This window comes from Cinclus cinclus, chromosome 20 (assembly GCF_963662255.1).
Source record: "Cinclus cinclus chromosome 20, bCinCin1.1, whole genome shotgun sequence".
Taxonomy (NCBI): Eukaryota; Metazoa; Chordata; class Aves; order Passeriformes; family Cinclidae; genus Cinclus; species Cinclus cinclus.
The window spans coordinates 9822451-9848299 of NC_085065.1; the positions used below are offsets into that span (position 1 = coordinate 9822451).

A 25849-nucleotide genomic window follows, 5' to 3' on the forward strand; every position below is an offset into this window, starting at 1 on the left:
TGCTTTTAGCTTACTATGAGGAATACATATTTGCTGTAGGGAAATATCCCCCATTTTATTGAAGATTACAACCACAACACCAGCTCAGTTTTGAGGAGGTTTGGTTTTGACACTTGAATTTCAGAGTCATGAGAGAATCCCAGAATGGTTTGTGTTGGAAGGGACCTTAAAACCCACACCATTGCACCTCCTGCCATGGGCAAGGACATCTTCCACTGTGCCAGGGTGCTCCAAGCCCCATTCAACCTGCCATGGACAATTCCAGGGACAGGGATAACACCTTTGTGGCTGCCTAGACACATCAAGTTGGTCAATATTGAGAGATTTTGGACTGAATAATAAACATCCTGAATAGTTTGAGGCTGTGATCATCTGTCACCCTCACAGGAAGTGCAGGCCATGTTGAATTCTTCAGGATAAAGGTTGTGACAGTTCTCATGTACTGGAGGTAATTGTGGGATCTGATTTAATGCTTTTTGCTTTGCTTGCCTCATACACAAATAACATTTTCATAGGCTTCTGAAGTACAGATTGCCTGAGTTCTTGTTCTTCACTTCTGTTGTGTGTGAAGGAAACAAATTTTAAGAAGTCACATTAGGAGAAATGAAATGAAATGAAATGAAATGAAATGAAATGAAATGAAATGAAATGAAATGAAATGAAACTGCCCCTGTACAGGTGCAGATGCTGTAGTTAAACACTGCAGTGTCAAGGAATGCCTGCACATCTCCACTCCAGTGCTCCACAACCTTCTCCCTCTCACTTTTTGCCTTTTTTATTTTTTTTTTTCAAGTCTGTCTATGGAGCCAAATCTCAGCACTTTGCAAGTGGGGATGATACAGAGCAAATGCTCAGCAGCTGCTTCATTCCGACTCACTTAATAAAATTATTTGTTTACATAAGGAACTACCAACACCTCTTTTTTTCCATGGCTTCTCTACCCCTTGTCTGAACTTGTTTAAAACTCTGGGGAAGAAAGAGGGGCTAAACTGCTAAACTTTCTAGAAACCAGCCAAGTCACTTCTGTCTAGTAGCAAATTTTCCCAGTAGTTTTCACAGAAGTTTTTAAAGCACACACAGACAGTTCTCACAGTATTTTGGGGGTTATTTTAGGTGGCAGACCAAATCTTTCCACTCACGACGTGGTGTGAAGGTGGTGCCTGCAGGTGTTCAGTAAAATGCAGAAATGAGAACGATTTGCCTTTTCTTTTCTCATATATACTTGTGTACATGCATGTGGTTTCTGACTTGGGAGTCAAGGAGAAGAAGTTGATTTCTCACTGCAGACTTAAAAAAGCTTTTCCCACTGCTTTTCCTTGTTCCAGTGTGACAGCAATGCCCTGTGCTTCCCCATGCTGGGCTGCTATTTCCAGGGATTTTGTCAGGTGTTCAGTGGTACTCACTTATAATTTAAATTTCAGTTTTTGTGTGTAGCACAGTTATTTCTGCTACAAGGTTTTGCCTCACAAAAAATAGCTGATAAAAATGTGTTTGCACTCGTGTTTCCTAAGTCAAGGTGGAAAAAATGCTCATTAGGGAAGGAAATAGGTTTTTTGTTGGTACCAGTTGCTCTTCTTGAAACCTCAGTCATTTCTTTGTTCAAAAAGCTTCACTTGTCATCTCCTGGTGTGCTTTGCCAGTCATCTGGTTACTCTGGGTCATTCCTTCCCTGACACTGAGCCAGATCCATGGAGCTGGAGCTATTCTCAGGCTTCTCCTGTGGTTTTAAACTTGGTATTGATACCTGTAAAGCCTTCAGAAGGTGGCTTTGATATCAGCCTTGCTGAAAGCAGAAGTTAAATGAAATTAGCACTGTCCTGGAGCCTCAGGCTGCGACAGGAAATGCCTGGATGGCAGCGATGCCATCTTCTCCCATCTTCTCCCATCTTCTCCCATCTTCTCCCATCTTCTCCCATCTTCTCCCATCTTCTCCCATCTTCTCTCGTTTTGATTTCCACAAGGCCCTGGTGCTGGGGGATGATCTGAGTTTATGACATTCTGTTTTCATGCTACCGCGAGTATTTTATTAAGGTTTTGCTATTCTGAGCCTGCCTGGCCACCTCAGCAGCTGCTGGTTCTGCCTGGGGTCTCCCAGTTCACCTGCACTGGTGAAATGGGGACAAGGCAAAGATGGGCAGTGGGTGAGGCTGTCCTTTGCAGAGTGTTTTCCTACAGCTTTTTTTTTAAACATTACAGGGCAATGACTCATTTTTCATTGTGTGGTTCTCTTTGATGCACAAAGTGAAGACTTGGGCTTGTTTGAGCTGAAAAGCTCTTCTTGCCTTATTCAGAAGCATCTAAAAATCATCAGACTTTAGCACAGGAAGTTTTATGTAAGGGTCTTCTAGTCCTTCAGGTTGCTTATATGGTGCAAAATTCCCATGGTATTAATTTAACTTTTCTTCTCTCTCTAATATCACAAAAGGAACAGTGTAAAACAAGTGAGGGTTCATAGATTTGAGAGAAATAAATGGTGAACAATCATTCTGCTGCTGACCCAATAAAGAGGGAAACAGATGAAGGCAAGGAAAAATAAACATGTGAAGAGAGCTAGCAGGAGGAGGTAGAATAAAATAGCCGTGGAAATAATTTAATTTGTTTGCAGTTTACATTTGCATAATTGTTAAATCCCAACATTTTGAAAAGAAGTAAAATCTAGGCTTTTCAAAATATGCACAAGTTACATTTTGGAAAAAAAGCTGTGATTACAGCTTGATTCTGCCAAGCCCTTTGAGAACTTTATATTTTAAGGTATATTTTAAACTTCAGATCCTCTTGTATGGGGTTCTTGGAATGGTGTGCATCAGAAATGCCACTGCACACAGCAAAACACAACAGCCTGACTTATCAATGCAATGATAAGGAAATAAAGGGGCTGATAGCTTTTACAACAAGTTAATTTTTTATTTCTTTTTTGCTTTCTTGCTCCTCTAAGTTGAATCCAAATTCTGAGTAATTGCTTGTTGTTGTTGTTAATATTTTCAGGGTAATTGCTTCAGTGTAGCTGTTTTCCTGCAGTTAATTCCATTTTTCCTTGAAAATGAAGTATTTGTGTGTGGAAAGAATTTTTGTCAGAATTGAAAAGTTACTACTATTTAAAGCCAGAATTAATTAAAGGAATATGAGCAGGCATTGTCTTTAATTCCAAGTGTTGCAATAAAAGAGCATTGTTAAGAGTTTATACTCATGTTCATCATTATCTTTTATTAAAATGTTGAGGGTTGTCTCCTTACAGCAGTTGCAATATGATGAAAAAAGCCACGTGTGTGGTTTAAAAACAGTGGTAACGTGATGAGACTGAGGAGCTGGGATATAGTTTTACTCTTTAAAACTCTGGGTTTTTTTGATAGGGTGGGTTTTGGTTTGGAGCAATTTTTTTTGTTTTGTTTTGGGTTTTTTTTCCCTCCTTTAAGAATCTGTGGAAAACCAAGCAGCTGTTCTCCACTTGGTGCTGTGCTTGAGCATCTGAAACCTTTTAGAGTAAACCCAGTCAAAGTTTCCAGCATATTGTAAACATTCCCTAACCCTTGCTCTAGGGGCCACAATGTGGAGCATGAACAGAGGGCTCAAAAATATGGTAGCTTTGTTTAATAGTCTCACTTAAAAGCAAAAATAAAGTGTTCTATTAACTATTTACAGCCTTTCATTTTCTTTCCCCCCATTTCTCTGGAGACCTAGTGGCAATAATGAAATATGTATTGAAAGGAAGGCTCCAATTATACAAAAAAAATGTAACAGTTGATTTTTAATGCTTGGCTCTGGGACTGTTACATCCCTCAAGTTATAGAGTTGTCACATGACATCTTTTTAGTGATAACAGCTGTGAAACTGGTTTGATATGGCACACAGTATGAAATGAAAAGTATTGCCTTGCGAGGTGAACAGCATTGCTGTATCATGCTGTAGCACTTCATTAATTGCTGTAAATTGCTATTCTAATAATTAATGTAGTTAGGATTATCACGGTCGCATTGACTAAAAGAGTATACAAATAATCAACACTAATGGCAGAATAGTTCCTTTGTTACTCCAAAAGCTTCCCTCTCACATCAGTGTACTTTTCAGATGTCTTATTTCTTTTCTTATTTTAAGATTATACAATGCCCAAAATACTGAAATGAGAAAAGCTTTCAGTTGGTTAAAGCAAGTCATATAGATGATTCAATTACATTGCTGATTGTTAAAAAGCATGAAATGTTTCAGGCTGTCACCTCCTTTGGATCACTTAGAAAAAGTCTACAAAATAGTACAAGCGAAAGCTTTGTTCCTTGTTGTTGCTCGATGATTGTGATCGTTCTACTTCAATTACATTTGATAATCTTAATTTTGCTTTTACTTTTCATGTGCTTTGTACAACATTCCTTCAGCTTCAGCAGCAATACAGCCAACCTTCATGGAAGTTGGTAATTGAAACAGTACTTTTAAGGAAAATTGTCACAATCCGTTTCCTCTTGGAAAGAGGAAAACAATGAGCCAATAGACACTCATGGTTCCCCAGAATTAAATATCTTTATTATCTACTACAACTGAATATTATTACTTGGATCCTTAACTAACCAATTATTTTAACCATAGAAATAGTCACTTGAAGTCAGTAGAAGGACAGTATGAATTTTGAGTCCTTGTACCTCCTTAACAGTCTTAATCCTGGCACTTCATCCTCGGCATCTTCAGTTTGCCAACCACTGTTGGCTCCGTCACTCTTCACACCCCCTGGGCTGTGCTTTGTTAGTGTTAAGTGATTCTCCTTGCCTGGCTCTGTCCTGTGCCTGGTGATTTCTCACATAGTTTGTCCTTGGATGGTTTATTTTATTCGCCCCCCAGCTCTCAGTGCCACAGTGCTGTTCTCTGATCTCCATCTTTGCCTTCTCTGCTCCTCTTCTTTGGGTACCTCATGAATCTCTTTGCTGTATGTGCTGGCTTTTTGGGCCACCTTTTAATTACAGATTTGTGTCCCCTTTTCCAAGCCACTATCTACACCTGTCTCTCTAATTCTCCCCTCCATGTTGTCCTTGCTGAGGTTTAGCTGTGGTCTCAGCATGGGAAAGCCGTGACTATTTAATCTCTGTTCTAATCCTCCTCACTTGATAACTGAGTCTCTGTGCTCTTTCATATATGTGGTGGATCTAAATCTTGGAGGCAGTTTCTGCAGTCTGGAGCAAAATTACCAAGTTTTCCTTTCCAGCCACATTTACAACACTTGCCCAGCCTTTTAATCCACATCACATTCATCATTTGGCAGTTGCTGTTTATTCTGTTTGCACAGCACCTAGCACAACAGTGCCCTGTCATTATTGTAATGAGAAATACTTATCATAATTATTAGTGTGTTTAACCAATGTCTACTTAATTTGTGAGCCATTAATTTTGAGTGTAATGCATTATTCGTATTTCAATATGATACTTCACACGTGGAGTAATATTTGCTCCAAATTCACTAATGGCTTTAAGGAGTGATTTAGTTAGCTAATGTTATCTCATGATTTATTTAAAACATAAGTATATAGTTCAAAACAATAATTGTACTGTAAATAGCTTCCATTGTTGGAGCTTACTTGCAGGTATGCAGACCAGCTTTTTACTGTTAACATCTCAAATTATGCAAACTGTAAATAATTTTTAAGTGGATTTGTGCTTTTTTTCTCATAAAGACAAGCTCATCTTATTCTTAAAACTGGGGAACACTTTATATTTATTTCTTGGCTTTATATTTTTTGGCTTTATTTATTTGAAATGATGAAACAAGTTAGAATGCTTTCTAACAACTCCGAAATATTAAAGTGCCCAGGGACAGGATAGGAATGATGTTTTGAAGGCAATAAATATTTCAGCTTCACATTTCAGTCTTTCTTCTTCACTCCTTTGATCTGGCTTTGGTTTAGTTATCATTCCGCTTGAATGACTTCACACTGTCTCTCTTCCTCTCCACACCAAAAAGAAGAAGTGTTCTGCACATATTCCATATGTTTGGGGCTGGCCTGGTAGGAGAGCCCTGGTTGTTTCTCCTTGTTGGTGGGAATCCAGCCCGTGCAGAGGGATGCTCCAGCCACAGCTGGATGGGTGCAGTAAGGGCCAAAGCTGTTACTGAGCTATCACTGTGTGTTAAAAACAGAGCAGGAAAAGCAAAATTGATTGCTGTGTATTTCACAGCTTTGGCATTACTACTGAAGCATTGTTCTGGAACAATTAACCCATTTTTAAACAGATATGTGGTATTTTAGGCCTGAATTATTTATACAGTGGAATATCTGCATGCTGGAAGTTAGGTCAGAGGGGCTGTTGCAGGGAATGGTTTTTCCTGGTTGTGGCACTAAAAAGTGGTATAATGTGTCTTGCATTTGATTAGAAATTTAATAAATTAATTAAACTGCTGGATTTTTGTTCCTGGGATATGAAACTTTCAGTCCCTGTGCAGCCATGGGGGTTCATGTGTTCAGTGTGTGCTGGCACTTCATGTCTGAAGGGTTTTAATTTGTTGATGAGGCTGAGACCCAGCCAGGTGCATCTCCTGCTCCTTGTGCTGCTGGTGAGCCCTTGCTGGTTCAGGGAATAGTGGGAGCCCTCCAGGAAGGTGTTGATTCATCCAACATTTGCTGGGACATCCCAAATTTTATTAACCTTTGCTCTTAACCCCTGAATTGCCCTGTGTTTTGTTAGTGCAGTGCTGTAAAGTCTCACTGCATTTAGTTGTTACCTCTTGGAAGGCATTTTACAGAGCAAGACAAATATTTATGATTAAGCATGAAGAGGAAGGACGTAAGATATTTGTATTTCCCATTTATCAGTGCACTTCAGGGTGCTGATTTCTGAAATTGAAATTCTGGACTTGACAGTCAACTTTCTCTGAGATGGTTTGTGCCATGTAAGACTCCTAATTCTGTTGCCATGTTCTTTATAAACTGAAACAAAAGGAATTTGCTGCTTTTTAAATTGGGGGCAAAGAGTAAATTCACCCTGTTTTTATATTCAGACCAGCTCAGCTTTAGGGGATTTAAGCGATGTAATTGTATTGTATTGGGCCCCACAACTAGTCCAACTGAAAACAATAATCTTCAAAGTGAATATTTTAGTGCTTCATGCAAGGCACATTGCTTGGTGTCTTGGGAAAAAAAGTGAAGCTTTTCTTATATTTGTGAATTGAGGGCCATTGTTGTACAGGTTTTCTAAGCTTCTGTACAAATCTGACCTGCACGAAAAATAGAGACTACTGGCTCCCACATCCTTAAAAATGAAGTTTTTTTCCTGCTTATAATGAGATGTTGCATTTATTCATGGGATTAAGTCCTTAAAAGAAAGGAAGGTGCATAAAACCACATTCCTAGAAGTTTACATCATAATATTTCAAAATAAAAATATCTTCCTAAGGAACAAGATGCATAAATTTGGAGCCTCACTAAGACCACAAGGACTGATATCTTATCCTTTTATGTTTAGATTTGTTGGTTTTTCCATCTGACTGGACCAAAGCTGTTGTCCCAGTGTCTTGTGACACTTGGCAGTGTGGATGTGTTTGATTAAGCTTCAATTTTTGGTTTTGCTTCCAGTGTGGAGTGGAATTATTAGATGTGTTTTGCATGGAGAGGGATTTGTTATCCAGGGGCCATTGCTGAATTATGGATCTTTGGGAGGAGAAATGGATGTTTTCCCCTCTCCATGGTCTCTTCAAGGTAACAAATGTGGGCAGAGCATGTTCAGAACATGTCCTTCTTTCTGAGGCAGATTTTTGGTGTGGGAGAGGGAGTGATGTGCTTAATGTAGTTCAGTGTCAAACAGCTGTACAATTAAAAATATCTGTATTCAGCAGCTCCCTGGAATGTGGGATTTGGGGGATACAAACAGCAGGAGCAGATGGATAACTGGCCCATCAGACAGTTCTTGTCACTTTGAGCTCTGCAGGTGTCACTGGTGTGCCCATGTTGAGGAATGGTGGAGGAGTTTTGTACTTGGAATGTGGATTTTTTGGATACTCTGCAGGAGGAACTTAAATCCTAAATGGTATTTTGCCATTTGAGTTTAGACGGGGAAAGAAATGTTGATTTTGGTAGTGATTTTTTTGCCATGTAATATTTATTGTCTCATAAATGAGTGGGGAATGTGGTGGCTTAGATTAACACAGATGTGCTTTTCCCTCAAAGGAGTGTAGGAAATGGAAACGATGAGGCTGTAGAAATAAAGCATATCTGGAAGGGTGATGGATGCTTTCTAGCAAATTTGAAGATAATTTAACCAGGTCTTTTAAGAACACAAAACCAAAACCCCAAAACAGTCATCACCAAAACTGTGATACAGGATTTTGTTCTGTTTTCCTCCAGTTTCTGCTGGGGAAGAAAGGTATTTTCCTTTTTATGTAAGGAGAGGAGCAGTCTCCCTATTCTCAATTATTCCATCAGCTGAGTGAGTTGCCAAAATAAAATCTTCTTTATTTTTTTAAATATACATCATGAGAAAAAAAAACCTCTAGAAGTAAACAGCAATGCACTGAGTCAGGGCTTGTGGCATTTCTTTGATCTCTCTGCTAATGGAATTACCCTGCTCTCCTGCACTGCAAACAGCCACTTTGTGAAGATGTAGGATTATGTTCTTTGTCCTATTGTCAAAGTCTGCTCTGCAAACCACAGAAGAGGATGTGAATACTGTAACTTTGGGCTTGGCAGCTTCCTGACCTTTCTGAAAGGCTCACTCAGTGCTGCAGCAGCTCCTCCAGTGCTGGCAAGGTGACAGACAAGATGAATTAGCTGGGCTTTTCCATCTCTTATGTGTCAGATTCTTTGTTTTATAGGGAAATAATTTCTGTCAAAATGGGGAATTTATCGTGAGGTACTTCCTCTGCCTGGAAAATGAAAATGTCAGCCCCAGGTCTGTTTGGATGTGTCTTCTGTTACAGGCCATGGGTGGAGCCAGCTTTGTCCCTAGATGCCACCACCGTGTTCTCCAGTGTCTGAACTCAAAGTCAGGCAGCTCTGCTGACCTGTGGGAGTAGGAATGTGTCACAAAAAGTTAATAACAAAACCAGTAACGAGTTTATAAAAGTTAGTAATATCTGAGGACTCACATCAAAGTTTCTGAAATATTTATAAGTGGCCCAAACTTTTGTCTGTGTTGTGTCAATATGGTGAATGTCTCTATCTTTTCATGTGTATCATTTCATATATGTGAACATACATAAAATATTACAGAAACATTACTATTGATGTACCATCCAGTCTGAAAAAAAACAGCCTGATTTCTACAGATGTATCAGGTTTAATATGTCAAATAGTGTAGGCTGTTAATATGAAATATCCTTGCACAGAGGTTTAACATTTGTCATTACTGTAAAGGCTGAACAGACATCACAGCATTATGGCTTTCTAATAGATTAAGAAGGAACCACGTGTCACGTATTGCCTTGCCCTGCTTTGCATTTTGATTTATGGCAAGCAGGGAATAATCCTGCACCTTGTTTGAGCAAAGATGGCACTGGGATAATTTTCTTGGTTTTTTTGTTGTTTTTTTTTTTATTTTTAAATCTGGAAAACCAGTCATGCTAAAAAGAGTTTGTTTAAGTATTGGGGGGGGGATGTTTAATTTAATGAAATCTAATTTGTTATTATTTATTTATTGTTACCATTATCAAATTTTATTAATTAGATGAGATTAACAAAGGGGTAGAGAGCCACTGAAGTGAAGAGAGAGTTTGAAGGTGAAGGTTTTGTTGTGAGCCGTGGACGCCGTGTTTGGGCCCGTGAAATTCAATCGGAGAAAGCGAAAATAACTCCGGCCTTCCATCGCCTTCTTCAAAGCCCTGCAAAGGGAAGTTGGGCAGAAGCTGGGACAGGAAATTGAAATCTGAATACTATTTTAAACTGATGGGGTTAAAGGCCTCTCTTTTACACCAGCACACTTGTTCTTTTATTTGATACTTGAACTCTGAAAATGTTCTGTGACTTTCTAGGGAGAAGGAGGAGCAGCTGAGGCGGGTGACGGAGGTACAGAGGCTGCAGGCCCAGCAGGCAGGCGCTGCCCTGGAGGAGTTTAAGCGGCAGGTGGAGCTGAACTCAGAGAAAGACTGTGCTGAAATGAAACAGCGGGTGAGGAGGTCACAATGCCAGCCTTTCTGAAACTCTGGCGCAGTGGGATAGCGGATTCTGATCTTATAATGCCAGAAACATGCTCCACTTGAGAGTGCTACATCAAAATCTTTCACAATGTAGTGTCTTTGCAGCGAGTCGGAAAGGGATGGTGGCGGGTGTTTCATCTTTCTGACAAAGCCACAATTGTCATTGTTATAAAGATATCTGCAGTTATGATACTGATTAGAGATTTTTCAGGAGTGAGAGTATAAAGTGTTAGTTTATACGCCCTGTGGAACAACGCTTGTCATTTCCCACTTAAATGTGTCTCTTCCTACTCTTTTCCCAGCGAATCTGTCTTCCATTAATGAGCTCCTGTAATCAGTTTGAGCCCAAACAGGGGCAGAGCCATGGTGGCTGCTGGCAGTCATGTGCAGAGGATGGGAAAATCCACTTTTCTGTCCTTGAAAATCAAGGATTTTAGTGGCTTAAATTTCTTATGGAGCAAACAGTAGTTAAACCATTCTCCTGGGAGTTGATAAAAGCAGCCCAAGGAGTGAGATGAGGAACAAGCAATAGGTGATCAAAAAAGAACTGGAGAGAAGGGATATTTCCTTAAATCCTCATGTAGTTGAGCTCTCCAGACAGAACTCCATCTTGTAATTCTGGATTACAAGTTCCAGCCTCACCTGCCTTGACCAAACCTCGCTGCTGACAAAAGGGTGACTGGAGTGGGTGGCTGAGAGTGCTGCTTTAGGACTGAGGAAATTCCCTTTGTGTTATTCTCAAAGTTTTTTGAAAATCTTCACTGATGATATTTTTAAGACCCACGCAGACAGCAAATAATAGAATTTGGAAATTTAATAAAAGAAGCAAGAGCAAACTTATAAAAGCAAGATGTTTTCATCTTGCAAACCAGAGCCACAAAGGCAATACAAAAAATCCTACAATTTTAATCTGACATTTTCTGTGTTGTGTGACCTTCCTGCTATTTCTTCATGACGACTTAATATCCTAGTTCTGCTCCAAAAGGGATGTTGTCTAATTCTAGCAAGGCTAATAATAGTTTCATTCACTTAAAAAACCTTCAGCAAAAAAAAAAAAAAAACAATCCAAAACATAAGAAAGTGCAGAAGAATTTGGAAAACATAGTCAACCGTATTTTTAAAATGACAGTAAATTTCTTTCAGAATATTGCTGTATTCTGGGAAATTTTGAAAATCAATTTTGCTGTACTCCAGAGGTTTACTCTTTCCCTGCTTGGGTGCTAAAATCTAGGAATAGAAATGATTTTGTGCACTTGAGTGGTTCTATTCTACAGGAACCAAGATCCAAGGAAATACATGAAAGGAACACTGCTGAAGCTCTCTCTTCATGGCTTTGGCCTTTCTCATTCCTCTGCATCCACATACTCTTAGATAATTCCCCCAGTACATTGGAACATACTGGAAAATTCTGTGTTTTGTGGTGAGGTGGGATGTATTACTTTACAAAACAGCTGCAGTAGCCATAGCAACACTGTCCTTTTATCTGCATTAGGAATACTGGGCTTTAAACTCGTTGTTGTGAGAGAAAGTTGATTATGGAGATGAGTAGAATGGGGTCATTTTCAGTTTTTGCAATCAATATTTGATTCTTTAGTTTGGCTCTATGATAATATGTATTTTGCCATCTGCTTCCTATTTTGTCAAGCTTGTGATAATTAAGAGTCACCTGATGTCCACTGATGGGTGGGTGGCACATTTTTAACTGCAAGATCTGCATTTTTTCCAGTACTAACTAAAAAAAAGAGAAATAATACATAGACTGTGTCATGGTACTGTAGATCTGAGGCTTGCTGGGTTTGGCAAATAATGATCAAGAGCCTTTGTTGCAGTTGTTGGAAATAGATGAATGTGACCTAATGAATAAACTGCAGAAGCCAGTAGATTTAAAGCATGTTTTCATATGTTTTTACTGTTTCACTTTTTAGAACATTTTCATTCTCTTAAAAAAAAAAAAACAACAGAACTCCCTTAGCACAGTAACATGATCTGTTATTTTTCTGGGTTTTATTGACCTGAGTAAAATGGCATGCAATTTGAGTAAGTTTGGATCTGGAAGAAAATTATTCAGAAAACATTGATTGCAGATAGTAGCAGTGAGGTTCAGGAGCTGCTTCCTCTCTCTTCTCTTTTTCCACTTTCTATTTGGCCAACTGCTTCTACTCCAGTCCCTTCCTTTCCTGCTGGAGTACTCTGCAATAAAATGCTTTTCCCACTCCTAGTGCTGCCTTTTCTCCTCCTTCCTGGCTGGGGAATGATGTCCAGGCCAATTGGCACAGACTTCTGTTGAACACTGAGCACTCCCTTAGGCCAAGCAGGATTTTGGCTTGTGGTTCAGAAATTCATGGGTTTCTTCTTCTTGTGGAGCAGATGGGCTTGTGGTCCTTCAAACCCCTCCACCTCTTTTCTCTTTTTAGGGACACAGTTTATTCACTGCTTATGTTGGGCTCTAGATCCAAAAGTCATTGATGAGTGTGCAGTGCAGCAGAGTTACATCTATATATTTACATATATTCCCTTGGAAACATGCCTGATGTACAGCTAACAGTTAGGCTTTTGATACAAAAGCCTTTGTTAATTGAGTTGTGAAATTGCTTCCTTGATGCTGCGTGCTGGAATCTGTGGGACTCATTATTCATAGGCGATGACTATCTTCAGAGGACTTAACTTGCAGCCAAATAATTCTCTTTTAAGTTATTTAAAGTTATTTTCTGATTTAATGTATACTTGCTTTAAATGTGCAGTTTATGCTCTGACTCGCACATGATTTCCCTTGAATTTCCACAGGCAGTGTATTTTTAAGTGAAATATATTTGAGTCTTAAATATGTCTAGAGAAAATATTCACTTAATTTTGATGGGATATTCAGCACTGTTGAGTGAAAAACTGAGCCAAATTTTTGTAATTAGGGAGTGGCATAACAGTGATCACTATGTCCTTGAGCAACTAATAATCCTGTAGAGACTGAATATTTATTTCCACCACATACAAATGGTGTTGTTATCATTCCCAACAAGTGATATTCTTCTCTTTGATGGTTTACAAACAACTGTAGAAATGTCAGAACATTTCAAGCTATGCTTTAAAAAAAAATAAATTAAATATTCCCTTTCTTTTTCCATGTAGATAGGAGAGGTTGAAGCAGATCTGAGCAGATCAAAATTGCTCCGGGAAAAGCAAGCCCAAGAATTCTCCAGGCAGTTGGATGAGATCAAGAAAAGATATGAACAACAGGTCAGTTCCTTTGCTCCTCCAGGTGCAGAGGAGAAAACACCCCTTCCTGCAGCTGTAGGTCACTGTGTGTTGCTGTCCTTCCTATAAAAACACCATTTATAGACAGGCAGGGTTTTGTGATGGGGATGGAGGGGGTGAACCTACACAGAAAATACTTCGTTTCCTCTTCACCATCCTTTGTACCTCCAACTCTTTCAAATTGTTTCCCAGGCTTACAGGTGGCAACACCTATTTTCATAATCACCAGGTTCAATTATTTAATGCCTTATCTGTGTCTCTTGTCAAGAAACAAGGGTTTACTCTTTTTATCATTTTTGACACGGGGAGTGTTCAGTACGAATGCTTTTTTTGGCCTACTGATCCTGATTTTCTTCTTTGTTATGTAATTTCAGGGTTGGGAAAAATACTCAGGAAACGTTTGGGTGGAGACAAGAAAGTTTTGTTCAGTAGTGCTGTGAAATGTAAAGGGGGGAAAAAGCAGAAGTGGGGGAATTATTGCATGATACAGACTTGAGAGCTGAGAAGCTGCAGCACCAGACACTGCTGTGAGCTGGTACTTGGTCACAAAACTAAAGTGGCCTTTGCTGGTAACACCTGCTGAAGGATTGAAAGAGGGGTTTTAGTACTTTGTAGGAATGAGGTGGTTAATCCATAAAAATCCTCTCTTAACACTGTTCTTGTGTGAATCTAAGCTTGCATTTCCAGCAAGAAAATGTGGTTTAATGTCTGTTTATCTTCTGTGCCGTGAGACGATGAAACGCTGTGGTTGGCTTTGGTGCCAGGCCTGCTCTGGTACATCTGGAAGGGGCTTTTTTCAGGGAATTAAGGAACAAGATCACTTTGGTAGGTGTTGAGAGACCCGTGCTCTGTGCTGGGGAGGAACAATGGTGTGTTTTGTGTGTGGCTCTTGGAATAGAAGGGAGTTTGTTGGGTCAGATCAAAGCATTTTCCCTGTCCTCGCTCAGAACTGTCAACGTCACCACTTGTGCTGCCACCTGACAGAGGTGACATATCGGCCTCTGGAAGGGTGAGGGACATCCCACACGTGTCCAGCTTAACTGGGGGATGTTATTTATGATGATTCTTGCATTTAGTGATTTAGAAATAGTCAGAGATACTGGGGATTAGTGCAGGAAAGGTGAGGAAGTTTGGTGTGTCAGGGACACGGTGAAAGGAGGGTGGTGGGAGTGTCAGGGTCAGTTGGACATCTGCCTTAAACTGGAATTTGTTATTGAATCCTGTTTTCACATCATTTTAATGAAATGGTTGGCTCACTCTTTACAGTTCTCATCATTTGTAGTGCATCTTTAAAGTCCAAAAGTAAGCATTTATTCAAAGATTTTGTTCCCATTTTCCCATCCCAGATTTTAATCTGTAGAGAGAAATGCTAACCTGCAGTGCACCAGGAGTTAAAATATTCCTATTCCTACCTACAAATGGTAATTTATTTTTTTTTTACTATCCACGGTGACATCCACCAAGCCAGATAAAAGTTTCTGCCAATACTCAGCTAACTTTGCACACTAAAAACAAATGATAATGTCTCATATTGTCATGGTTTGGTTTTATGTGTCTTCTTATATTCACACCTTCCAGAGACTGTGTCAAAAAACCCACAAAGCAAAAAATTAATATGAGGGTTAAATTTTTTTTGGTGAATCTATTGGTATTGTGGTAAACATCAGTGAAAGCATTTTTCACTGAGATGTTTACTGCTTCCCATTTATTTTATTTAGGAAAGCTGCTTATACTGTAAGAAAGAACAGCTAAGCTTTATGAGACATCACTGGAACCCAAGAGTTTCAGCCCTAAACAGCTAAACAATGAGAGCCTCAGAAGAATTTTCAGTGGAATCCTGTTTATGCGCTTTTTAAAAATTTATTTCTCTTTGTACTTCATCTGGAATGTTCTTTGAAAGTTGGTGAGCATGAAGAATACGTGCCCCTTCCTGGAGATTGCAGGGGGTTATCACTGGGAATGAGGTTCTTTTGGAAGGCACAAAGGCCCTCCAGCCCCACCACGGAGCAGGATGAGCTCAGTTCTTCCACTCTGAAAATTTCCTTTCAGCACTTCCAACTGCTGTTTCTCTGCACTGCTCTCTATTTATGCTTCAAAACTTCTAAGTCTATTTTAAAGCAGACTTTTCCTTGCCTTGTTTTACTGCATATTTCTTTGGTTGTTACTTGGCGAGGAACAGACTGATTTAAAGTGTTTAAAATAATTTAAATAGAGCAGTGAATTCAAAGTGGAGATACATTTTGACAAGGCTCCAGCAGACTTCCAGTTGGAAATAGACACCCAACCAAAAGCCTGGGTATTTTAGCTACCTGAGAAATAGTGATTGATTTGAGATGTTCTGCCTCGATGTGTCTGAATCTAACTGCCGAAGGAAATTTAGACATAAAAAAAGGAAGGAAAATTGCCCTACAGATTTTTTTTTTTTGTTGGCTGTCATGGTGAGTGGCAGGGGTAGCACTGATGGCAACCTGGACAATTCAGTTGCCCATAATTTTAATCAGATTGGTAATAAAGAATCAAATTAACTGATGTGTGATCCAATCTGAGAGACGTTTTGGAAGTGTAGGCACTTGGAGCAGTGGTTTCACTTCTCTGCTTTATCTGAATGGTTGATGTCATAGTAGTCTGCTTGAATACTGATTTCAAAACAATTATTGGTGTGAACATGGACTGTTCATTGTGGGGCTGAAAGACTGCTCTGGCTACTGATTAGACAAACTGATACATTGATATTTATTTATCTTTGTCTTTTGCTTCAAAAATAATTTGGAAAAAAAACCACAGCAGTTAATATTTTGTTAGCTTTTCAGATGCATTCAAATCCATTAATAAAGCAAAAAGGAACTTTTGGATCCTGCAGTATTTGGTTTCAGCTGTCACATGTCCCTCCTGGTCCCAGCTTCATCTGATTCGGTGCCGCTTGCTTTTGAAGTATCCACTGAGAACACTCTCAGAGAGAAACTGGTGGCTTTTTTTTTCTTCTTCTTTAAATATACTTTAGCTCAACTTTGTTCTACTTGCAGCTGTTAGATTTGAAAGTATATTTTGAAGAAAAAAAATAACTCCAGCAGCACCAGAGTTCCTATCTGCTGGGAGCAGCTGCTTTCGGCACTTCAAAGCCAGTGGACAGCACAGTGAAGGCCTCAGCCTTTCCTGCCTTTGAAATGGTTGCAGTATCTGTAGTTGGGCTTTATGGCACTGTCAGCACAGGAAGAAAGGTTGTTTGGTTTTTTTCACCCCCTCCCTTTTTTCTTTTTTTCATTTTTTCCCCCCTACTTTCTAATTACATCCTCAGTTTAGTTCAAAATACCTGGGAAGTGTTTCTGATGAGTTCATCTTCTACAAGTCCAAGTGTTTGAAAGAGCATGTGCCCAGGCTTTTCAGTAATGGATTTTAGTCAAATTTGACAGGAAAGTTAAGGAATTTGCTGGGTTTTTTTCTCATATCCTTGTCAGTTGAGCACTTTTTGAGAGCACATCTCTCGTGGGGAGTGGTGGTTCCATGGCAGAGATGGGACAGGGCTTCATGCAGGGACATTCCCCAGCACACTCAAGTACATGCACACCTTTGTTTCAGAAGATTTTCATAAATTGTCAAGAATGGAACACTTTCAGTGAACTTAATGTGATCCTAATGCTTTAATGACATTAGCTTGTCCTTTAAAAAAATCCCAAACCATTAATAATCACTGTGATCACTGTTACACCCACTTTTTGCTGTAAACAGCTGCTGAAGTGACTGAGTGAATGTAAAATAAATGAGATGCAAGATTAGTAAGAGAGCCAAAGTCTAGGAAATTTTGTTTTCCAGCAGGGAGAGAGCACACAATGAAACAGTTGATGAGTTATTGTGATAGCAGGATGGGGTTACATGTGAGTTATGGCCATACTTTCTGAGATTAGATGCCAACCTAAATATATAAATAATCCTTTTGGTCTGGTTAATTTTTAACTGTGTTTATTCCCTTTAAAAATAATTATTCATGCTTCCATAGGAAAGTGGAAAGTTGTTATATGATAGCTGAAGAATCTCCCTGTATCTCAGGAAATCCTTTCTTGTGACATTTATTGTTGGGTTCTGACTTCTGTAAAAGTTATGAAGAAATTAGAGTTGTCATCTTGTCCTGTGTATCCAGATAGGGAAGAAAGAGACACCTGCAGAAATATTTTCCTGGGTATTTAATGAAATCACTTTGAAATCATGCTAAAGACAAGTCAGTAGACAATGCTTTAAGTTGGGAGCAATACAAAGGTGTGGTTGAGTTTAAATATGTCTTTTATAATAAAGTGAGGCAAAGAAGTGCAAAGTAGCTGGTTAAAAGTGAAAAAAGAATGTTTGTAATGTTACCTGCCAGCAGCAAGGACAATATCTGAGCTGCTGCTGGGACGCTGTTCTTGTTTTAGCAGTGTGCTGGAGCAGAGGAAAGTGTTATTGAGAGGAGATGAAGAATATTCTGTATATCTTTTTGTCTTTTATAACTTTCTAGTGAGGTTAATTTAAAGAAAAGAGTGAGGTTCTCTCAGGCAAAACATTAATTTAGCAATTAACACTAATGGAGATAACAAGCTCAACCTCCAGCTCACTTTGTCCCCATGCCCTTGCACTGCTAAGAGTTCCTGCCACTGCCCTTCTATCCTAGCTTTCCTTCTGGCCTCATTCTGCATTTTGTGTTTTTCTAGCTTCTCCTTTACCAATCTGTTAGCCAGCCAAGTGAAGGAAACACTTGCAAAGCCCTGTTTGAAATCTGCCATTCCTTGGACAGACCAATGTCCAAGCATTTCTTAGCTGTACATTAACCTGGCCCTTTGTTTGCAGAGATCCACAATCCATTTTTGGTATGCTGGTTTAGTTATGAGGAGAGAGTCTTTGTGGAAAGCTTTGTTCCTCTCCTCTTTGTCTGTACTCTAAGATAATTGAAAAACAGTCTGTTCTTGCAAGGAGGCCAAATGAGCACGTTAGTAGAAGCTCTAAATTTTTCATGTCATCGGCAACAAGCTGCATAAATTTCATTTAATAAATTAATCTAGAATGCATAAACGTTTCCTTTGAACCATCCTAAGACACAGATGAATACCATTTGTGCAGAATATCTGAGGAATAGTTTCTTCAATCAACATCAACTTTTTACTTTATAGCTAAAACTCACAAATGGGAAAAGGAGACGAATTTAACCTCCAAGTGGAGAGTGGGTGGAAATCTTCTCATGGTGCCATTGCTGTTTACAGAATTGTTAACCAGACAGATGGGTATTTGCACGGTCTCCTTCAGGCATCTGACTCGTGTGTGATTCAGAGTTAAAAGCCCGAGCTCCCTGTGTAGTCAAAGAATCCACTTTGAGGGGAGGAGGGAGAGGGAGGCGATTCCAGCAACACAGACGGGTGCCCGCGGTAAACAGCGAGTCAGGCGAGCGGCTCGGAAGGCAGTTCTGCCTTCAAAGAAGTCCTTGGATAAACTGAATCCCAAAACAAAGACTATATACAGCAAATTCTGCACCAGAGCTGCTGCTCATAGGCATTTGCAGCGACTCAAGGTCTGTTAGTTGGAAGGAAATATTTCTCTTTGCAGCCTGCAATGGGTTCGGTGGGGAGGGGAGGGACCTCCTGATGTTCATCGTGGCACCAGGTTGGATTTAATCACAGGGATGCAACTCCATTTCCAGTATGTTGTTACAAGAAGGCCGGAGAGGGATTTTTCACAAGGGTATGTAGTAATGAGCAGGGAGGAATGGCCTTAAGCTGAAGGAAGGCAGCTTTAGATGAGATATTAGGAAGAAATTCTTTACCATAAGGGTGGTAAGGCCCTGGCACAGGTTGCCCAGAGAGGTTGTGGGCTCCCCATCCCTGGAATGGGACAGGTTGGACAGGGTTTGGAGCAACCTGGCATAGTGGAAGGTGTCCCTGCCCATGGCAGGGGCTTGGAATTGGATGAGTTTTAAAGGCCTCTTCCAACACGGACAATTCTGTGGTTCTGTGATTTAAAAACAATTTTACTCATGCCAGAAGTTTGGGAAGATGGAGTGAATGAAGTGAGGTTTGTGTTGCCCATATTTTGAAAATATTAAAATTCTGAAAAGCCTTTGTAAGTAAAAATGTACAGATCAGTGAAATAATTTTATATGGTTAGAGTGAGACCATTCAGGTGCATTATTTTAGGGGAGGAAAAATCAAACTGTAGTTTGGCTAAAGACCAGCTTGTTTCTTTGAGAGAATTCCTTGCAATTCTTAGTTTGCAGTTGAAAAAGAATTATTAGTGGTTGGTGTAAAGGTGTAAGTATTACAGAAAACACAGTCATGCCAATTAAATTATTGCAGCCTGCAATGAAATACAAAGTCATGTACATTACCCCACATGTACTTGCTGCTTCAGTGCTAAGTGTGGTTCTGCTCAGATGGATTTTTTGCTGTCCCATTTTCCCCTGGCTCATTACAGCCCTTAAATCTTGGGAGACCTTCGTGTTTCAGCTTGCAGAAAAATCTCCCCTATAAAAGGTGATTAAAATCTATTTAATTTACCTGCTGCAAAGGGGTTCTGGTAAAAGGGGTTCTAGTTATCTCTCTTAACTTGCAGTGAAGATGCTCCTTTTCTGCGCAGAGTTATGCTAAACCAGACCCTAACGTGATTAATACTCACTCCTCCAGCCTGTTAGCTCAGATTACTTTTAGCAGCAGTATTTGCAGAGATGGCAATCCCCATATCCTCACGGAACACTCACATTTATTTATAGCCTTAGGAGGCACAAAACACTCGATTTTGCTGGAGTTGTTATTTGGGGACAGATCATGTGCTGTGCCCTGCCTGGGCAGAGGCTGGGGCTGGTTTTCAGTGGGGTAATCATGCAAAAACCTGATTTACAAACACTTAAATGGTTTTAGGATGGAAATAGTGAAAACAGATATGCTGTAGGTGTAGTACAGAGTGAGTCTAGCTCAGTTTTTTTCTGTGACACGTGCAATGCATTGGTGGCTTCTCCAGCCATCAGTTCAGTCATGCCAAAACAGTATCAAAAAATAAAATCATATAAATTATATAAAATCATCCTGCCTTGCAAAACTGTGTTTTATATTGGTGTTACTTAAAATATTTCTGGAATTGCAGGCATAAATTTACATGAATTTTCATACTTTGGTGTCAAATATTTATTGTAGCAGTTACGTTTTTCAAAGAGGTAGTGAGCTAACTAATTTCCTTTCCCTCCTTTGGGGACTCTAAAAAGAATTTCAAAGGCGTGCTTGTTCTTGAGAACAAGTTGAAATTGTTCTAAAATTGAAAAGCCTAAACTTAGCGTGTGATGTAAAAGCAAAAACTGGGTAGTAGAAGGCCTTGTCTAAATTGGGGACTTCCAAAAAGTATTTGCTGGTGTTGATTCTATTATAAATCCTTGGCTTCTGAAAACATCTCCTGCGATCAGCAGGCTGTTTATTGTTGGTCTTTGTTCTTCAGGTGTGCTAACAGCAGCAGGATTTCACCTATTAGACTGTCTCTTGATTTTGCAAATTGTCCTAAAGCACCTCCCTGTGTGAAACTAGTTCCATCAGCTGCATTATCACTGGCCTGGGCACAAACCACGCTGCCAGATTTGCTTGACACCTTTTTGTTTGTGTGTGAGTGAACAAGAGACTGTCACAGTTCTTGCATTCATCTTTTTTAGCTCTTCGTTAAGAATTTTGTTTTCTTCTTAATGTCCTTTTCTCTGCAAGGGTAAGGAAATTTAAATTTCGGTTAAAAAGCTAAATTCTGAAGAAGTAGTGTAATTAAAAGCTAAATTTAAAGTAAACAGTGTAATTCTGATGATGGGTTAGTAAATCACCTGTTGGCTGTTGCCTTGAACCTTGTTCTATCACACTGTGTGGAAATAATTAAAAAGTGCTAAGAATCCAGCTAAGAAGAGATCATAATTTACAAATATTTGTGGTACTTGATAACAGCAGTGGTAAGAAAGGCTCTCTCAGGTCAGACAGACATTCCTGCGTGGTTTTGTGTCCAGGCCATGGCTGGAGACAGGACCAGATGTGCAGGGAAGGGAATCAGAGCTTTTCATCTTTGAGAGGACAAGATGAGGAAACATCCAAGGCACAATGAATGCCCTGTGATTATGGTAATAGGGCACACACGATTATTTAATGAATGTTTCTTTTCAGCATCGCCTCTAATGCCCATTGTGTATGTCATGTTGCTTGTCTGGCTGAAATGTGTAGCACCTACCAGTGCCTGTCCTCTGGACAGAGCTGGATTGGAGCAGACACTTGAATGTGATCTGATGGAGTGCTCAGCGTCGAGGGGTAGATGCAGCAAGATCTCAACACGACAGAATTTTTGAAGGAGGTGGTTTTGTTATATCATTCATAAAGGCACTCTCTTCCTCAAAGAGGACACAGAATCTGTCTGGTTTGTGAAGAATTAATGCAGTTTTCATGCAGTTTCCTGTGATAAAGAAGTCCTGTTGTTGCTGAAAAGCAGCATGGATTTTCTCTTTCCTTTTTTGCTACATGTTAACGTTTTTTTTCCTTTAAAGAAACAATCCAATAACAATACAAGAATGAGAGTGGGAGGAGTGGAAGAGGAGCCATAGTGCTTGGCAGCAGTTCTGAGGAGAGCAGGAACTTTAGGGAGTGCTCACCAGGGCAGGGAATGGCTGCTCAGTCACTTTGTGTTATTTGTTCTGTTGGTTGGGAATGTGGAATACCTGCTAATATTCATTAGGGAAGATGGGTTTGGAGGTCTTTGAAGGATGAGAATGCTCTCTTCCTCATCCTTTCTCTCTTCTCCTGTTTCTCCACCTCTGCTCCCTGCCAGAAACATCTTAAAATATCAAATCAAAACCATCTTAAAATATCAAATCAAAACCATCTTAAAGTATCAAATCAAAACCACCATGGGGAATACATAGCTTTAAATAATGAAGGTTTTAAAATTTTTCTTCAGGAAATTTGCTTTTCATAAAACACCTCCCCTTTCTCTTCCCACGTACCAGCTGGGGGGACACCCCTCCTGCTGAAGGACCTTCTGCTAGTTCCACCTATTAAATTAAAAAACTTCATGTCTATAAATGCTGCTAAGTGAAGAGATTACTAAACAAAACAGTTTACTTTGGATGGTGTGGTAAAGGTGTAAAGAGTTGGAGAAGCAGGATGGAGGAGCAGGACCCTGCTCCCTCTGGGTCCCATTCCCTGCCTGCTGCCCTGTCTTCTGGTAAAAAAGTGACATCTCCAGTAGCTGAAGCTCCCCACAGCAAACTGCCTTAACCCAGACCTACAAAGAACAACCAGCTGGAAACCCAGTAGTTGAGACAGCAAAATGTTTGAAGGAAAAGGCCTCTCCTATTGGCACAATTTCTTTATAATCAGATCTGATTTATGAAGGAACACTAAACATTTTTTCTCCTAAATCAGGCAAAGGCTCTACAGTTATTTTAGGGAGCACCAGCTCTTTCTCTTAGGCACAGGATGGATACTGTGAGCACCCAAGAGAAACCAGTTTTGTACAGAAGCCTTGGGCAGAAACCTGGCATAAAGAACTTTGTGTGAGGATCCCAGGCCCAGCATGGAAAATGTGAGAGCTTAACCCCTGCAAGGACTTCAGGCATCTCTTAATGAGCTCTTTAGAGTTATTAAATAACGTAGATACGCTAAACCGTGCGATGTTGCCTCTGTTCTCCTCGCTCCATTTGCAGAAGGATGCTTCCAACTACAGCACGGATGGCACATTGCCCTTTTCAACTTGCATCACGCTGATCTGCAGTTTGAGAAAATGCCCTTTTTTTTAAAATTTATTTTAACTTAGCTTCAAATTTTCCCCGCGGAAGCCGGGAAACCAGCTGATATCATTCTAGAATTGAATGCTACAGCTTTAAGATAAGGTGCCGGGCGCTCTCAGCGCTCACACAGCGGCTCCTCCCGTCCGCTCTTTTTTTCCTTTCTCATGCTGAAAATACCCCACCATGTTCACGATAAGAGATTTCTCTTTTTTTTTTTTTTTTTTTGTTATTTTTTCTTCCTTACCCCCCCTATCCCCCTTCCTCCTTCTCCGAAATCCACCAAAACTGAAGAAAAATCCAAGTGACTGTTCTTAGCAGCTGTGTGGCCCGGAGTTCAGTGGGGAAGCGGCTTCCTGCCGTCCCTATTCATCACCTGCTTCAAAGGCGGCCTGGCCGCTCCAGTGTGCAGGCCAGGTAGGGTGCCTTTGTGCGCAGGCGGGAGGATTAATATCAAAGCTGCAGTAACCAGGCCCTTGGTCTCGGGCTGCCATTCAGGCAAGCGGGGAGAGGCTAAGAGTGGCCAAGGTCACAGCATCCAGTGTGGTGCGGACTGGGAACGGCTCCTGAGAATAGAGGGCTTCTTATGAAATCATGGTGCAAGCTTGCGGCACAGCAGGTGCCCTTCTGGAACACATACATCTGTTTATGTTGGGATAGCGTAGCTGACAACGGGATAATAGAGCTTTGTTTTTTTTTATAATTTTCGTGCTCTTTTTTTTTTATTTAAGGAAAAAAAAAAAAAAGACAACTCTACGCGCCAGCGTTGAGGAATATCGCAGGAAGAGTGTTCGCTTTGGAAATCATAAAGAAATCTTGCAAAGCTTTAATTGCTGGGGTGGGGGGTTGTGTGTGTGTATACTTAAGCGAAGGGGCGAGCAGGCTGCCTATTAACCATTTAGGATCCTCAGCCCTGCTGAGGAGCAGCAGCGGGATACGGGGGCACCCGCCACACAATGCAACAATGCCTCCTCCCTTGTTTTTCTGGCTTTTTTTTTAATATATTAATTTTTCGTACGCTTCCGACATTTGTACCAACAAATTGGGTAAGGATGCGCTGGATTTGCTCGGTTGTCTCCATTGTTGGGATTGTCTGGAGGAATTCTGTCACGCTAACGGTGGCTTTTTAAGAGGTGAGGTAATAGTGACGTAAAAATCAAATTGCCAACTTGATGAAATTAAGGGGGAAATTAAGCTGTAGACGAGTTGTCATGACGACAAGGATGTTCTATTGATGAACTGTACTCCTCCCTGTCCAATCAGATAGTGGAGCTGAAGCTGGAGCATGAACAGGAGAAGACGCACCTATTCCAGCAGCACAACGCAGTGCAGGACTGCCTGGTCCGAGACCATCAACGGGAGATGGAGAAACTGGAGAAGCAGCTTCGCGGTGCCATGGCAGAACACGAGAGCCAAACTCACGAGAGCAGGAAACGAGACGGCCAGGTAACGATCAATAACGCTTGAAAGGCGTCCGCTTATTAGAAATTGCTGATAATGAGTGTTTCCTGTTTGCCAGCATTGTTGGTGGTGCTCGCTGGGGGAGCATTTGCGAAACTGGCACATAAACGTGATTTCGTTTTCCTTTTTTTCCCCTTTTTTTCTTTTTCCGCTTTCCCCCCTCCCTTCCCACTGCTGAATAGGGCTTTAACTGCAAAAACCACAGGTAGCCAGATTAAAAATCCCATGGTGCGCTATAACTTGGCCTATTTATAATCTTGTCTCATTTTCTTTCATGATGGATTTTGTTTAAGAAAAAAAGGTATCTGTTCTTTTCCCCCCCCCAGCCCTCACACTCACCCCTCCTTTTCTCCTTCCTGGGCAAATCCATGTGAATTATATCTGCTTCATTCGTGTGGGTTTTTTTTGTTTTAAATCTCTGCAGGTAACTCACAAATGGCTTTATTTCCTTTTGTTCATGTCTTTTTTGTTTCAGTTTTTGTATTCTAGATTTGCATTGTGCGTTTGGTTCCGTGTGTCGGATGTTTGATAAGATGATGCGGGTTTGGGGTCGCTTACCATCACGTTTATTTTCCTACACACACGCACCCCTCCCATCCTCCATCTCTGTGGTCACTGTTGGAAGCCATTTGGCAGAATAACCCCCAGCTGGGGTAGCATTTGACTCTTCAAACTTCTGGATGAAATGCACACTGTCAGCATGGAAAATGATCTTTATGAGTTTTCACATCAAAAACCATCTTACTGCCTTTTTTTCAATGCATTTTGTAAGGATGGCGTGATATATTTTCCTAAGAGCCTTTATTAAAAAGGCCCGAAATGGCAATATTCTAAAACCTAAGGTGATTTCCTAGTTTCAAGAGTTTATAGAAAATAATCTTTCCTGATCTGTGTTAGAATTGCTTATCACGCATGGATTATTTTGCACCCAAACTGGACATTTTGGTAAAGCATCTTTAGTGACACGTTTTCCGCGCGCCACCACCTTCCCTACGAGATGTTAGGCTCACACTAAGAGGCATTTTCACTCTACTTCCCTGTAGACTGGTAGGCTGTGGCTTTTACTAACACCTCTAATGGAGCTAAATGGAACTGAATTGAAAATTTACTTTTGAAATCAATTGTTTTTTTACTTTGGACGGCTCAGACTATCGAAATCTGGCTTAAGGAAGTCCATTAGGTAGGAAACGGCTTCTTGGGGGAGGTTGAGAGGTGTCTGTTGCAAAGCCAGGACTTATTTCTCCGTTTCCACCATTGTGGTTTTCCAGTGAAAATGGGATGTACTTTGT

The 25849-nt window shown here is 40.3% G+C and overlaps 1 protein-coding gene across 1 annotated transcript in view; it reads left to right on the top strand.

The window, feature by feature from the left end:
* Positions 1 to 25849, top strand: part of CEP112 (centrosomal protein 112) — a 153763-nt gene that overhangs the window by 44238 nt on the left and 83676 nt on the right. Inside the window, exons 18-20 of the mRNA XM_062506577.1 lie at positions 9935 to 10070; positions 13223 to 13330; positions 24363 to 24545. Of these exons, the coding sequence (XP_062362561.1) occupies positions 9935 to 10070; positions 13223 to 13330; positions 24363 to 24545 (427 nt within the window). The remainder of the gene's footprint in view (positions 1 to 9934; positions 10071 to 13222; positions 13331 to 24362; positions 24546 to 25849) is intronic.